The sequence below is a fragment of the Staurois parvus genome, unplaced genomic scaffold (genome assembly GCF_062004578.1).
Source record: "Staurois parvus isolate SC_StPar_1 unplaced genomic scaffold, SC_StPar_1.0 ptg000132l, whole genome shotgun sequence".
In the NCBI taxonomy this organism is placed as follows: Eukaryota; Metazoa; Chordata; class Amphibia; order Anura; family Ranidae; genus Staurois; species Staurois parvus.
The window spans coordinates 6,328,474-6,344,097 of NW_028317928.1; the positions used below are offsets into that span (position 1 = coordinate 6,328,474).

Sequence of the window (15,624 nt, forward strand, 5' to 3'; positions counted from 1 at the left end):
TATTCTTGGTGGAGAATATCCCTAGTGCACCCCCATCATAGTGGAGAAGATTCCTATTCAGAAGAGAAGATTCACCAGAGCAGCCAATCACCAGCAAAGTCTAGCTCAGTCCATCCATCTGGGTCAGGGTACAACAGCGTCCAGCATACAAGCAGCTCAACTGCTTCTTCCATTCCCAGCAAGGCATAGCACAGCAAATCACCTCTTCCTCTGCAGCGGCTCTCTGGTTGGTACTCTCCCCAATTACCCTGCACCTCCACCACATTACACACTGTGACACGTATACAGCGTTGTTAATGAAATTTCTCCTTAAGCTTCCACTCCCCTGCAAACACAGGTGGGAGAAGGATCTGGATTTTTTCTCTGAGGAGCTCTGAAAAGATATACAACAATACACCCAACTGGTTTTGCTCTCCCCTGGTCACAGCTTTTCATCCTTAATAGAGTGCATCATACAGCTGACTCTCTCTTAGAGAGAATTCAGTGTGCTCGGTGTAACCACCCAAAGGGTAGCCTTTTACATTGATTATGCAGAATGACAAAACTTAGTAGGTATTGGGACGGGGTCATCACAACTTTAAGTTGCCTTTATGGTATTAACCTGAATCCTGAACCTCTACACAGGGGTCTCCAAACTTTCTAAACAAAGGGCCAGTTTACTGTCCCTCAGACTTTAGGGTGGGCCAGACTATGGCCATTGGAAGTAGAAAATTTCCTGGCATCAGTGGGAGTAAACAATGCCCCTATTCAGTGTAAGGAACTGTGTCCCACCATTGGTGTCATTGAGTGGAAAGAATCATGCCCCATTGTTGGTGTAATTGGAAAAACTGTGCCATGTCATTGGTGTTATTGGGAGGAACTGTGCCCCATCATTGGTAAGGAATTGTGCCTCTACGTTGGTGACAGTGGGGGGAATTATGCTCCATTGTTGGTGACAGAGAATGAAATATTGCACCAAGGGCCAGATAAAAGCAAGCAAAGGGTCTTGGTTTAGAGACCAATGCTCTAACATGTAACCTAGGCCATGTTGACTCCACTGTGTTGGATGATAACTTAACCTTAGTGGTTTCAAGATCACTTTTATAAGTCAGAAAATGCTAGCTCTAAAAGGGGTATCTGCTATTCCACCAACTGTAGAATTGGTGTGAATTAAATCGATGTATTTCATTTGAAAAGCATATACACCTCCCTTGCAATACAATGTGCAAATTTGATGCAATATGATCCAGATGGATACATGTAATGAACCTCTCAATTGATCATTGTTAAGTATCTCACATTCAATGCTAACTGCAGTTAAACTGAATGTTTATACAATTCCACCAAGGTTTTCTGATGATGCATCCATATAGAAGGGACCTTGTGTGCTCAGGGCTGTATTTTGGTTCTATCTTACTTCTCTTTTCATTGTCTGTCTTTCCTGTGTGACTAGGTTACTATGTAAATGGAAAGATTTTCTATCTTTAAATAAAATCTAATTTAAAAAATTTGATTATTTGCAAAACTGTACATAAAAGTTAGACAGTGCCAAGTTTCCTGAAGTCTCATTTGCTTTCCTCAATGTAAAAAAATATTATGTACACTGTAGTTTAATCATTATAGATCTGCGACCATTGCATGGTAAGCTAAAACATGTCTCTGTAAACAATGAAAATCTACTTTCTGGATAAGATTTGGGGTCAAAGTTTGTGTTTAATGTTTTTGATTTACATTGTTTGCAAGTAGAAATATGCACGTAGTCAGATAACATATCAGTATATATAGATGACCACTTTGGATCTTCTTGTTTCTACCCTGGACAGGTCCCTTGTGTCTACCTTGGACAAGCCCCTTGTGTCTACCTTGGTGAGTACCATTGTACGATCAAGTATGATTTAATTGGGCAACTTACTTATATTTCTAAGTTAATTTATTTCTGTGTATTGGTAGGTCCAGCTGCCAGAATTACTTCAGATCTTTTTTTCAATTCACCTATTTTTAGATGGTGAGAATATTTTTCAATTTTCGATGGGAAAATTGAATTCAATGGAAAATCATTTTTAGTTTTAGATAGAGTCAGGATTGGTGAAATCCTCGGTCATGTGTGATTGTATTGTATTCCCGCTGGGAAGATTTACTCTATTTGCCATGGTGGCCTTCATCTTCAGAACATAAATTGATACTGTATGAGATCCAAAACACGAAAGATCCTCCAGTAGGGATACCTGTTTGCCAACAACTAAGAAGGGATTTCCCATCACATTAGGAGGTTTTCTAGTTTATCTCCAGGAAGGGAAGTAGAAAAAAACTCCTCAGCTGGTCAATGATTTAGAAATTGCTATTGCAATATAATTCTCATGATGGCAAGGCAAGTAATGTTTTTTGAGATCAGCAGGGGGCAAGTTGAGTTAATAATGAGGTGGGGGCATCCGTATCATTTTAATAAAAAATGTATTTCTTTCCTTCCTCTGTAGATCAGCTGTGTTTAAAATATGAAAGCTCTGCAGGTTTTTGGTCTACTTTTTTTTCTCCACGTGGCTTTTGTGACTCCTGAAAAGAGCAAAGGTCCTGGAAAAGATGGAGTGAAGGAAGATCAAGGTATAAGTATATCTTAAAAAGAATCTGGAATAGTTTTGGGTCATTTTTTGCATCAATATGGTTTTATACTTTTTAAAATCATTTATACTTTTTGTAAAAATAATGTGTTTATAGGGGGATTTACTAAAACTGGAGCGTGCAAAATCTGGTGCATCTGTGCATAAAAACCAATCAGCTTCCAGGTTTTTAATTTCAAAGCTTAACTGAACAAGAAGTCAGAAACTGATTTGCTACACCAAATTCTGGATACTTCAGTTTTAGTAAATATCTTCCTATGTGTGTGAATGTATATATATATATATATATATATATATATATATATATATATATATATATATATATATAAACACATATAAAAACAATCATCTTCACAAAAAAAATAAAAATGATTTAAAGTAATTGTAAAGTCATTTATAAAAATAACAAACTTGTCATAGTTGCCTGCTCTGTACAATGAAATTGGACAGAGCATCCCCCATCCTTCTCCCATTGGATCTCCTGCTGGCATTACTGGCTTCTCCTCTTTGACAAAAGCCCCCCATAAAAAGTTGTTTCCTATGGGGTACTCATGTGGCCTAACCCTATGCCTGTGTCCATGGACATAGATAGCGTGGCTCGGTCCCGCCGCCTGCTCCTCATCACAGGTTTTGACTGACAGCTTCCTCTGCTCTTAGTCTGTCCTTTGAGAGTGGGGAGAGGAGAGAGAGCCACTGCAGACAGGGATAATGCTGGATTGAGTATAAGGTGTGTGTGGGGAATACCAATACCTAAACATGTTTTACTTTAATGGAGGGAATGCGTTAAAGTGATACCAAAGATCTTTTTTTTTTTCGTTTAAATAATAATCATATCATACTTATCCACTCTGTGTAATGGCTTTGGACATAACAGCCCTGATCCTCCTCTTCTCAGGTCCCCTGCTGGCGCTATGGGCTTCCCCCCCTGCTGAGTGCCCCCATAGTAATCCACATGTGCATGCTCGCTCATGAGCCCCGCTCGTTGTGTCCATTGACACAAAGAATGAGGCTCAGCCCTACCCACGGCTCCCTCCTCACTGACTGTGATTGACAGCAGCGAGAGCCAATGTTACTGCTGCTGTGTCTGGGGCCAATGAGGAGGGAGAGAGCCAGGCGAGAAGTTGCTCTTGTGCACATCACTGGATCGAGATCAGGCTCAGATAACTATTGGGGGGCTGGGGGGGGCAGCACACTGATGGTTTTTTACCTTTGTGCATAGAATGCATATATTATAATAATAATGTAATATATATATATATATATATATATATATACATACATACGCACACGCACACACATATTCATAGGTCATGGTAGCTGGTTGGGGGAGTGGAATCCCCCAGAAATATCATTTTCTATTTCTGTAATTGTTTTACTAATTTTCCCAGAAGTCTGCAGTAATATAGGTAAATTTTTTTGCATCCCCTAAAATAGGAATTTCATATTTGGTGAGATACGAGATACTCCTAAGATTTGTCTACTAAAGAGATGTGGGCACTGAAGCTTTCCTCACAGGTGGTGATAATGCAAGTAGACCCTCCCATTCAGAAATCAGTCTGGAAAGGATACAATGAAACAATCAGCTATTTCTTTAGGAGATTGTCACAACCCTTGCAATGTACATTGGTCACCCAGAGGGAAATGTTTTTTCTTCAACCAAAGTTTAAAACGGAACTTCACCCAAGAGGGGGATTTTTTTGGGGGGAGGGGATATCTAGTTTTGACAGATACCGACTCCAACTTCCTCTCGGATCACTTAGGCAGAGTGGACATCCTCCTTCCCCCCCTTCCTCCCTGCAAACCACTCGTGTGGCTCGTGAATGTGCTGTGAGAAACTGGCAGTGAAGCCAAATGCAGCATACCCGGCTGCCAAAGTTAAGATGCCAACATCGGGAACCTGAAGGTTAATGAAGAACTAGCCTGGGTGAGGACGGCACTAGATTCCTAGACAGGTAAATATCCTTTTATTAAAAATCAGCAACTACAGAATTTGTAGCTGCTAACTTTTAATTTTCTATCTTTGAGGTCTCGGTCTGGTTGCATGGTGCTAAGGACATGTTGTCCAATATGACAGCTCTGAGATCTTGTCAAAGTCTCATGCTTTCCTATACTTGGATGGGGTTTTCAGTTGGGGCTTTTCTGGAGCAGATTTAATGTAAGCAAGGTGGTGGGGGGCTAAGTGAACCTGTTACTTTCCCTGTATGGGTATAGCACAGGTTCCTTTCAGGTTAATATCATTAGAAACCATTTTTACAGCATTCTGTAGACATAATGTGATGCAGAGCCACATTGCTGAGACATAATGAAATTGAGTTGTGATGGAAAAAAGTTGATAGGTGGATAATTTAAGAGGGGCACCCAGAATTTTGAAAAAGGACGAATTCTTAAATTACATAAACCCAACAAATAAATATTTTCAGTAGGCATAGAAAATGATTAATTTCCCTTACTATGAATCCTTCAATAGTATCATATTCTCTTTCCTCAGTGCGTGTAGATCTCCAAAAGAAATTCAAAGCCTTGGATGAAAAAGTAAATGATCTGCAAACAGGTAAGAAGAGACTTAGAATAACTGGAAAAAATGTAGATGGTCTCCTAGAATGGCTAGAGCCCAAAGTACCAAACTGTTCTACTAAGACAGGGGTGTCCAAACTTTTTTCAAAGAGGGCCAGATTGGATGAAGTGAACATGGTGGAGGGCCGAACATTTTTCCGAACATTCTTTGAACCATTACAATTAAATGCAAATAAATTATTTTATGCCAAGTTAATTGCAAACGACATACTTTTCATTTCATAACATTAAGATCAACTGACAGCTGAGTTTTCACAATGTATTGAAAATAAATTTTAAAAAAACTTACCTGCACTAATGTGAAGGGTGAAAAAGGTAGCTGGAGCTGAAGTCTCTGCTCGGCAGCCGGGAGGGGAACAGAAACACACTTCACGCTGGAAGCCCGGCCCTGACGTCACCGCCCTCTGTCGCTCCCAGCTCGGCGCAGTCACGCATGCGCACTGCTCTCAAGCAGAAGACTGTCTGCCACAGAAGAGAGGGCCGTGCGACAGCCGCATTTACACAGACCAGGGAGAACGCACCGCAGTCAGGCATGCGCACTGCCCTCTGCTCTCAAGCAGAAGACTGTCTGCCATAGAAGGGAGGGCCATGGGAGGGCCACATTACACAGAGCAGGGAGGGCTGTTGGAGGGCCATATTAAACCGACCCCCGGGCCGTAAATGGCCCGCGGGCCGGACTTTGGACATGCCTGTACTAAGATCATACTTTCTTCCATAAAGTTTATTAATAAACTCAGAGCATACAATAAGTACAGGTAATACAAGGTATGAGTCGGAAATACAATAGGAGGTAATACTACTTTCTCCCTCAGGAATCAGATTTGAATCTGAGCCAAGAGACTGAATCTGAGTTGGACTATGGAGACATATCTCGTTCTTAGTAAGAATATGTTGATACGTCGGGTTCTTGCTTTGAAGACCTTTTCTGTATACAACCATTATACAACTCATGGGAATGTCGTGCAGATTATAGCAGTTATTAGTAATGTAAAATAAAGCAAAAAAAGCAGCGCTTGAGTGTATAGTAAGGAGAATTTACATATGCACAACAGAAATAGAAGGAAATACATTAGAGGTATGACATGCACCAGGTTTAACGTACATAAATTAATGTAAACAGTGGTCGGGTAAGTAATAAAGATTCATCTGACCAATCGAAGTGCATATAGTGATAGGGATGTTAAAGTCATTAGATCTAGGGGTACATCCGAGTGCCAATCAAATCCGTGACTTCTGTGATAGGAGAATAGCTGTAAAATGCACTAACCAGATAGCGCAAGCCAAAGCGCATTGGAGTATAATGACCTACTCCTGGTCACAGCCAAATGGTCATCAGCGTACAGCCCTCAGGAACACCAGTACACCACTCTTGCCGTCTCCTACCACCAGGGGGAGTGCGCCTCTTTACAGTAACACGAATTTGCCTTATATCATCTATCACCAGGGGTGGTGTGCTTTCATATCAGGAGATCACCTTAGGGACTCAGCAATAAGACCCAAAAGAGAGAAATCTTGATAGTGTAGTATTTTTATTCAAGAGATTGGTAAAAACAGGTAGCACACTTACATAGTAATATCCAAAGAAGCTGATTCACAGAATCCAAAAAGATGGCCGACAGTCAGATGCATGGACCATGTAGGTAACAAGTGGTATGAGAGGTATCCTTATCTCTAACGCGTTTCGTGGCAAGAGCACATTATCAAAGGGGATCCTTTATTTTATTTTCTATGAAGAGGTTATACGAGGTTTACCTTTATGCTAGCGACTTGAAGCTTTCAGATCCAGCGCTCGTTTTTATCCTATTTACCACAGTTATTAGTAATGTGTTGGCCCATGGCTTTTTTTTTCATTTTGGTATTTAGGACACAAAATACAGGTGAGTATGTGAAAGATAAACAAAAGGTACTGGGTTGTCCTCAAGACCCCAAGCTGAATTTCTTAGACAGAGCACAAGAGGAATTCAACCAATACACAATGCTCTGTTCCATCCATGCGTTATGGAACCAACTCCTGTACAGATAAATAAAACAGCCTTACCTTAACCAGTGTCCAAGGAGGGGGGGGGCAACATGTTCTGGCAGTCTGTGTGTTGGCAGGTGACAGGCCATAGCAAGCAGCTGAGAAAGTCCCCAACGTAACTGACCCTCTGGGCAAAATATGATACCCTTGTCTTGCATGGGTGGTACCCTCCTGGCTGTGCGGCTTCTCCCCCTCACTCCAAGGAGTTCCAAATTTACTTGCCTTACCTTTCTCAGGTCCAACAACCAAGAAACATCAATAGAACACTCACACTCTATTCAGAGCAACCGAATAACTTCATTGTGACCGAATACGGCACATTGAGGCTGGGTGTAGTTAAGTCTTTTTCTGAAGAACCTCCTAGAATGGCTATCTCCTCTTCCCCCAACATTTAGGGAGTGGGGCACACAGGTTAGTTTTACGCTTCTTAGAGAGCATCATATCTTTTAACAAAGGGGTACCCCTCACAGATTTTAAAAGCTATGGGTTCCATGGTTCCTGGAATGAGTTTGCTATTATGTGTAAACAAAACTGTCCTTTTGATCTGGGCAGGGGTAAATGTAGTTTGCATGCCAGATTCCAATTTTCTGCTAAACAGTTACACATAATCCTTTGGTGAAGCCATGAAGAGTTTATAAATTAAAGACAGAAAATGAGGGGTATATTGCGTGGAATCGTGTTGGGCCATGGCTTGGCTAAATACAGGAAAAAGCAAAAGCTTGACTTAGGATGCCTTAATCTTTATGAGCATATTACATGTTACATCCATATTTAGGGTGTAACATCTCACATGCTCCTATTCTATTCCTATTCCCCCGCCTCCCATTGCCAAAGCCCCTCTCCCTGTGCTAGTGGGTATGGACTCTTCCCGCACCCGTTGTCACATTTTGAAAATGGTTGCGCCATTTATTTACAGAGATCTGTGAATGAGAAAACTACAAAAGCTGCAAGTCCCATCTACCACCTCGGCAGATGGCTTGTAGGTCTCAATAAACTGCAAGGGTGCTGATGAACACCCTTGTAGTTCATTCACAAGTCCTGCAGCTTTCAGACTGACAGTCTGTACAGAGGTATGTGCAGGCCAGGACTGAGGAAAAAAATAGGTCTGGGCATTTTGGACTGAGTACCCTAAAGCCAGGGGACCCTTTCCTCAGAGCCCGGTGGTGGAACGCCAGGGCCCGGTCGCAAGAGTAAGAGAAGGAAGGAAGGAAGAAAAAGGCTGGTGGGTAGTGTGACAGACACAGGAGGAGAGGGTGGGAGGAGGAGGGGCAGCTTTCTTTCTCCTCCCTCATCTCTGGTGGGTGGGCACTGTCAGCACTGGAGGGACAGAATATGCTGACAGATGCTCCGCAACAACTACAAGGAGGGGGGGAACCCGATGGGAGAGGAGGGGGGCAGCAGCAGGGGAGCATACAGGAGCCCACAGCAGCAGGAGATGGATAGGAGGGGTGGCACATATAGGAACCTGAGAAATGCACAGTCCGGTTCCTCTATGTACCGCATGGCCGCCCCTCCTATTCAGGCGGCACTGGCCCACCAGGCAAATGCCCTATGTCCAGGGCCTTGGTATGGGAAAAATTCTGTAGGGCTTCTCTGCAGGAGCCTGATCCACTCATTGTGGGTGCAATGCTCTACAGGCTCCTGTGAAAAAAATAAAAAATGCTCATTTTTTTCAGCAAAAAGATGCACATTTATTCTTTTTTTTTTCCAAAAAGATGAACTTATCCTTTAAGTGCCAGCCCACCACCACCAAGTGATTTGTGTCTCTCAGTGAAGATACTGGTACATCATAGTAGGTCTTGTTTTAATATAATTTTTTTTCTCTTCTCTTTCCATTGCAGCATTTTTATTTTTCAAAGGAAGAGCTGTAAGTGGTGGCAAAATATACCTATCAGATGGTGGTCTAGGCGATTTCAGCAATTCTACAAAAAGGTGCACAAATGCAGGAGGTCAAATCGCCTCTCCAAAGAATGCTGATGAGAATGAAGCAGTGGTGTCCATCACCAAGCATTATGATGTCATTTCTTATCTTGGAATAAATAAACTTGAGTCAAATGGGATTTACAGATCTCCATCGGGTGACGCAATCACCTACACCAACTGGAAAAATAATGCACCCAATACTGATCAAGGCACACAGGACAACTGTGTGGAGCTGCAAAGAACAGGAAAATGGAATGACATTTCTTGTAAATATAAACGTCTTATCATCTGCGAGTTTTCTAACACTAGAAATTAAATAATTACTTCTTTTGTTACTAATTAATTCTTAAGACCTACTCATTATCAGTGGTTACTACTGCCTTCTGTATACTGTACACCACTATGTATTACTGCTATTACTCTGTAGGCTCTCTGAAAACTCAATAAAAACTTCTGAATGAAAAAAATAAATATCACATTATTAAAAAACGAAAAAATAATGAACATACCATAGTATATTGTGAGATGGGGAAACAGCTCTCATTGTTTGAACACTGTTTGTGTGCAGTAAATTATTGTGTGGAGTGACATTCTGCGGTTTAGCAACAAGATGCCACTGTTTTCCTAACACAGCCTCAGACTGCATAGATAATAGATATTTCTATATTCATGAAAAGGTGGGGTTTTCACACAGAGTTTTAGAGAACAGGAAGGAGAGACAGTAGCCATGTTTAGAAGATGGTGAATGCAGGAGCCGTGTGAGCAGAGAATCTGATGGCATCCAGGTGTGAGAGCATCCCTCAGTAACCAGAGCTGCAGCTAGGTGAAGCTGATCGTGTCCAAGACCCTGATCCTGTTCAGAGAAAGGAAGATTGCTGCCAGGAATGCTGATGAGAGCAGAGGAACAAAGCAACATACACTGCGATACTGCATGCTTGTTGGAGAGACATTTGTTCTGTTCAGAGTCACCAGTGGATGCAAAGCAGACCCAGGTCGGTAAGATCGTGCACGCACCTCATTTCAGTGTTGGCGCCTAGAGACTGAGTCCAGGCCTATAGTTAGTTAGTTATGGTCTCTGTTTGTGTCAGGCCACAAGTGTTATTACTGATCATTGGAAGGACTCCATAACTTAAAGTGACATTTCACATTGGAGAGCTCATAATATCCCACAAACTCAAGCCAGACTGGCGTTTTGTTCAGGAAAAATACTCAGGCATGTGCTACAGGACCAGTTATGGAAGGGGGAATACTGTAGATTTGTGTAAGATTGTAAACTGTTGTGCTGCACCGCAGGCTAGCCCATACCGTACACCCATACACTGATTCCTGCTCTTTTAGGATAATAACGGGTAAGGTGTGGCAGCTTAGTTGTGCCCACTAGTAGGTAAATTACTACACCTTCTACCTTCATCCATCAGGAGGCGTCATGCTGTGCAGAACAAGGGTCTCAGCCTTTGGGCTGGGTGTATGTAAATTTATTGTATGTTCTCAGCATTTGTGGTTGTGTTTATTTGCCACGTCTAAGTAAAATTCTGTTGTGGCAAAAGCTGGTGTTGGGGTTGCTTTCCTCGTTCGTGACTTCACTGTATCCTAGGGAGCCCACCCTGGTACACGGCTTACGATATCATTATGTATTTCCATATTATAAAAAAGCACAAAGGGGATTAATGCCAAGAGAGAAGTGGTAAACCTACATAGCAAAGCAGATTTTACTATTCCAAAGGAGGTTTAGATGAGTACCTCATGGTCAGGTAAATTAATGGAATGCACCTTGTATAAACAAGAAATTGTAAAGAATGGGTTTCCATACAAGGAGCAGTATGAAATTATCAGCGTACATTCATAAAACTTACTACGGAGGAGGCTCAAAGGGGTATGTCATTCTATATGCAACACCAACCTGCAGTGCGTGAAACCAGAAAACAAGTGTGCCTTGATTAGAACCACCAAGGCAGTACACATATTTGGACCAACATCAAGATCAAGTGTGTAAGCATCTGACCTGGAAACAGAATTTGAGGATAAAAAACACGCAGAAGTGGCAAATATAGGAAAAAGGCAGCAGGGAAGTAAAACTGACGGAAAGAGGGAGGGAATGAGTGGGAGGATAGGGAACTGCATCAGATGGGAAAGAGTCCTTGGTGAATAGTTGTACTAAGACCCAATAATCTTTAGAAAGTCAAGAGGGTTTGGTGAGATATTAATACAGGGATCTGTGAAGGCGTACCAACCATTATTTGTTTGTACTCAGCACAGCAGGAAAAGTCCAACCAATAAAACGTTTTATGAGTTTATTGGAAATCCCTTTAAGAGAGCTAGTCAAGTCGTCCATTCGCCTGATGTCCTCAATGCTGCAAAACCACTGTTGAATCATAGGCAGTGAAAGGGAATTTCACAGGGCCGAGATACAAGAGTGTGCTGCGTTGACCATGTGGATGATGACTGATTTTTTAAGTGACTTAACTGAAAAGTCATAGTGATGGAGAAGGAAAAAACCTGGTTTAATGTATGTACCTGGGTCCAAAAATTATCTAGTCTGGTGCAGCACCAGAATATGTGGAGAATATTGGAGGTCTGCCTGAGGTCACATCACCAACACGTGTCAGGGGTTGATGGGTGAATGAAGTGTAGCAATTTGGGTGTATAATATCATCTAGATGCCACACTGTAGCCTGTCTCTGGGCACTTGTTACTAATTGAAGAACGGAAAGATAAAGTGAGAATTTTGGTCCTAAAAATTCACATTTTAATCCATGTCCACAACACAGAGATTCTTCCCTCACTTCTTCTGTGGCCACATGGGTAGGCAATCTCTCCATCCCCTTGTGGGAAGGTGCAGCAAAACTTAGAACTTAAGTATTAAACAGAATTTCAACATTACAGACACCTTGGCAGGAGAGCACCGCTAGGGAAACAACTCACAGTCTAATGTAGTCAAAAGTGCAGGAGGAGAGGTGTTGACAGCATCTGTTTTGGAGGGTGAAGCACAGCCTGGTCGGTCTGGGAGGCTCCACTTCAGAATAGCAAGTCCCTATTCTTTCCCTGCTCATCAGGAACCTTTCCCTGACACTAGTTACTTTCCTTAACAAGCAAAGTCTCTTTCCCTACACTAACCACACTCCAGAAGCACACCAAAACCCGGGTTCAGGGGCTTAAATAGGCCCTGTTGACCCAAGATGGTCGTCAAGGTCACATGGGAGCAGCGTAGCCAACCAGAACGCTACTCCATTGACCCTGGAAACCATAGAGAAACATTGTTTTTACTCCATTCCTCTCCAGGCTATGGTTCCATTCATATGAGTGTCACCCGCAGTGGAAACCACACCTGCCTACACCCTTCCCAAAATTCCAAAATATTTTGCCAAAAGTGGGGCTTCAACACCTTCCTATGGTCCACTGCAAGACACTCACAGATAAAAAAATGCTAGGTCTTCAGCAAAAAATTTTATATTTTATTTATAACAAATGTATTCACTTTACCAATGCATAAACCTGGTTACCCTTGGTCATCACAACTTTTCAAGATAAAAGGGTTTTTATTAACTGTCCTGATCCTCCTGTACCTAGAACAGGGAAATTATAGCTGGTCTAAACCACAGATGCTCAGCTAGCGATATACAATATGGCCAAAGATTAGTGTATGCTCCACCATCACACCTGTTAATATGGTGTTGTCCTCCTCCATGGTGAAAAGACCCCACTCACCTGCAAAGGCTTTTCACAAGATTTCAGAGGATGTCTGTGGGAATTTATGGAATTTAGCACAAGCGTATTTATTTTATGTATATCACTAAAGTAGAACTGATATCATTCACTGGTTTTCTGTAAGTTTTAGTCATAATTTGCAAAACCATTATAAAGATCTAAGAAAGTTAATTTCTTCAAAACTCTACATAGGAATACAAACAAAAAAACATGATTAAAATGATAAAATTAATCATAGGCAAAAATGCATCTCAATCTGTTTGGGAACTGTCAAGAGAACCAGAGAGCACACAGAGACAGATTGCACGGAACCCAACGTGCAGCGTTTATTGGGGAGGCTTTTGGGGCACAGACAACAGTTCCTTTAGTCCACAGATCCACACCAGACACAGCAACACAGTACAGTTCTCTGGAAGGCAATATGGAACAACAGGGGTATGGTAATCCACAGGGTTCAGTCTTTTGGTCAGCACGGGGTTAGTCCACTTCCTGGATGCGGGGAGCTGGACACAGAGGGTTACAGTCCACACAGGCAGCTCCAGGCAGGGAAGGGTTAAGTCCGTCCGGCTCACGGGCAACAAAGAGTTAAATCCAGCCAGGGAAGATGTCCAGCCCACAGGCTCACAGGGAACAAGAGGTAAGTCCAGCCAGGAAAGAGATTCCAGGCAGCAGAGAGTTCACCCCACACAGGAGAGGATCCAGCAGCAGACGGACAGTCCGGTCAGCCAGGGAGAGGAGAAGGGGGACGGGGGATGGTCGTATGAGAGAAGCTGGCGGTCAGCACATGGAAAAAGTATGTACTGTATGTATGCCACCCAAGGTGTGAACAGGTCTGTTTATCACTCATCTCCCAAGAAATGAAAGGATTTCCTGTTGTCCACTTTTTTTTCTAAAGCCAATTGTTGAGAATTATAAATGAGATCTCCTCTTTGTCTCCAAGGGTAGTCAAACTGGTATATTCAGTTAATAGACCAGTGTTGTCTCCATGACATCATAGTGCTTTGGTATGCTAAACTGGCCAATGGATTGTACAAAAGTCCATGTGTGATTTCAGAAGATAAACACTTAATGAATGTAGTTTCTAAAGAGGCTCCAAAGAAATTAAAAAAATGAACCACTGGCAATCTTAAAAGTGTTGGAAGTGTTTATGGAATCATTCAACAATCAGACTAATCCATTTGATGTACAGACCAATTAACACATTTTATTTGATCAGGAGTTTACTCATAGGGTAATCAGACAGGAGTAGACACTAGGGAGGGACACTTGGAAGTAGGCACATGGGAGAATCCAACAGAGAGACCAGCCATTATTCAAACCCTTGGGATTGGTAGTATGTGATATGTTTGTTGACTAGTTATCACCTATCCAATATATGATTTCTGGAATATATTAATATATCCTTTAGGTATGTATTCAATTGTGTAGAGGTTTTACTGAGTAACTAAGCTGTCTATGTATAATCCCTTCATTGTTGGGGCCCATAGATGTTGTTGGACACTTATAGGCCAGTAATTATTACTATTATTATTACAGGTACTTTTATAGAGCTGTCAATTTATGCAGCACTTTACATATATATTTTGTACATCTACATCAGTCCCTAAACCTCAAGGAGCGTACAATCTAAGGTCCAATTTAAGATAATATGGCCAGTTTAGACAGTAATGTTAGGCAGATGAACAAATGGAGTGCTAAGAGCGAAGGTTTCTCTGTAGTTAAAGTATAAAGATGTCTGCATGCAGTGTCTCTAAACACTTGAGTGGCAGAAAGAAGATGGGCATCCACCTCCGTGGACACAAGATGTTGTCACGTACCTGATAGGAGACTGAATTGACGAGGTCGGCCTCACTTGTGCCACTAGCCCTGACCCCGCTGAGGTTGGAACAGAGGGAGTCTAGGGACCAGGGGGACAAAAGCGCCAGTGGTTGTTGCTTGAGGCTCTTGCAGATGATGGCCTTGGTAGGCAGAGTATCCCTTGATTTGGGTACCGTAGTAGCAGACAGAGCAGGTTCTGGGTAATGCCCGATGTGCAGCAGAGGAATGTAGGTAGCCAGGAAACAGGACAGGAGCAGGGTCATAGGATAGCCAGGGTCATCAACAGTCAGGCAGCGTGGTACAGAATCAGCAGGAAAAGCCAAAGTCAGGAGCAGAGCCGAAGTCAGGAACCAGGAGCAGGAGAGTAAATCGGAGTCGGGTCAGGAACAAGCCAGGTCAGCAACAAAGGAATCGTACAGGAGTAAGCAGGGCATAGGGGGGAGCTGACCAGTCAGCACTGAACCAGAGCAGAGACCCTCTTTAAATAGCCCATCTGGAGCCAATCTGCGCCGGGCGTGTGCACGTGTGCGTGCATGTGCATGATCATGCATTCCTGTGAGCATGCGCATAACTGGCAGCTCTTCTGCGGAATCTCTTTTGCGCATGCGCGTTCCCGATCGCGATTCTCTTTGCCGGAAATCTCTTACAGATGTGCTATGCAGGCTCTTGCGTCTCAGCTGAGAGGTGAAGGATGGTCACCCAGCAGGCTTTCAGCACAGTGAAAATGGCAGCAGAAACATGGAGATAGACTGTGAGGGTTCTGGAATGAAGATGACACAGTCAAATGATCTGCCACACAGCAGTAATCACTCGAAGTCCAGTTAAAAAATAATACAACATGTATTGCAATAAAGGCTAAAAGTTACAATGGCCCAGCAGAAGAAACCCAACTGGGAACACTCAAAGTTCTGTGTAAAGCAGAGCAGATTTTGATGCACTAACAGCATCTACCTCAGAGATGCTGGCCTGGTGAGTCCATGGCCAATTTGA

At 42.5% G+C, this 15,624-nt stretch overlaps 1 protein-coding gene across 1 annotated transcript; it reads left to right on the forward strand.

Moving 5' to 3' along the window:
* The first annotated feature begins 1,696 nt into the window (after positions 1-1,696).
* On the forward strand, positions 1,697-9,582 carry LOC149466239 (conglutinin-like). The gene is made up of 4 exons (XM_089672686.1): positions 1,697-1,845; positions 2,454-2,577; positions 5,083-5,145; positions 9,030-9,582. The coding sequence occupies exons 2-4, from the start codon at positions 2,472-2,474 to the stop codon at positions 9,425-9,427; spliced, it is 567 nt and encodes a 188-aa protein (XP_089528812.1). The 5' UTR covers positions 1,697-1,845; positions 2,454-2,471; the 3' UTR covers positions 9,428-9,582.
* The last annotated feature ends 6,042 nt before the right edge of the window (positions 9,583-15,624 follow it).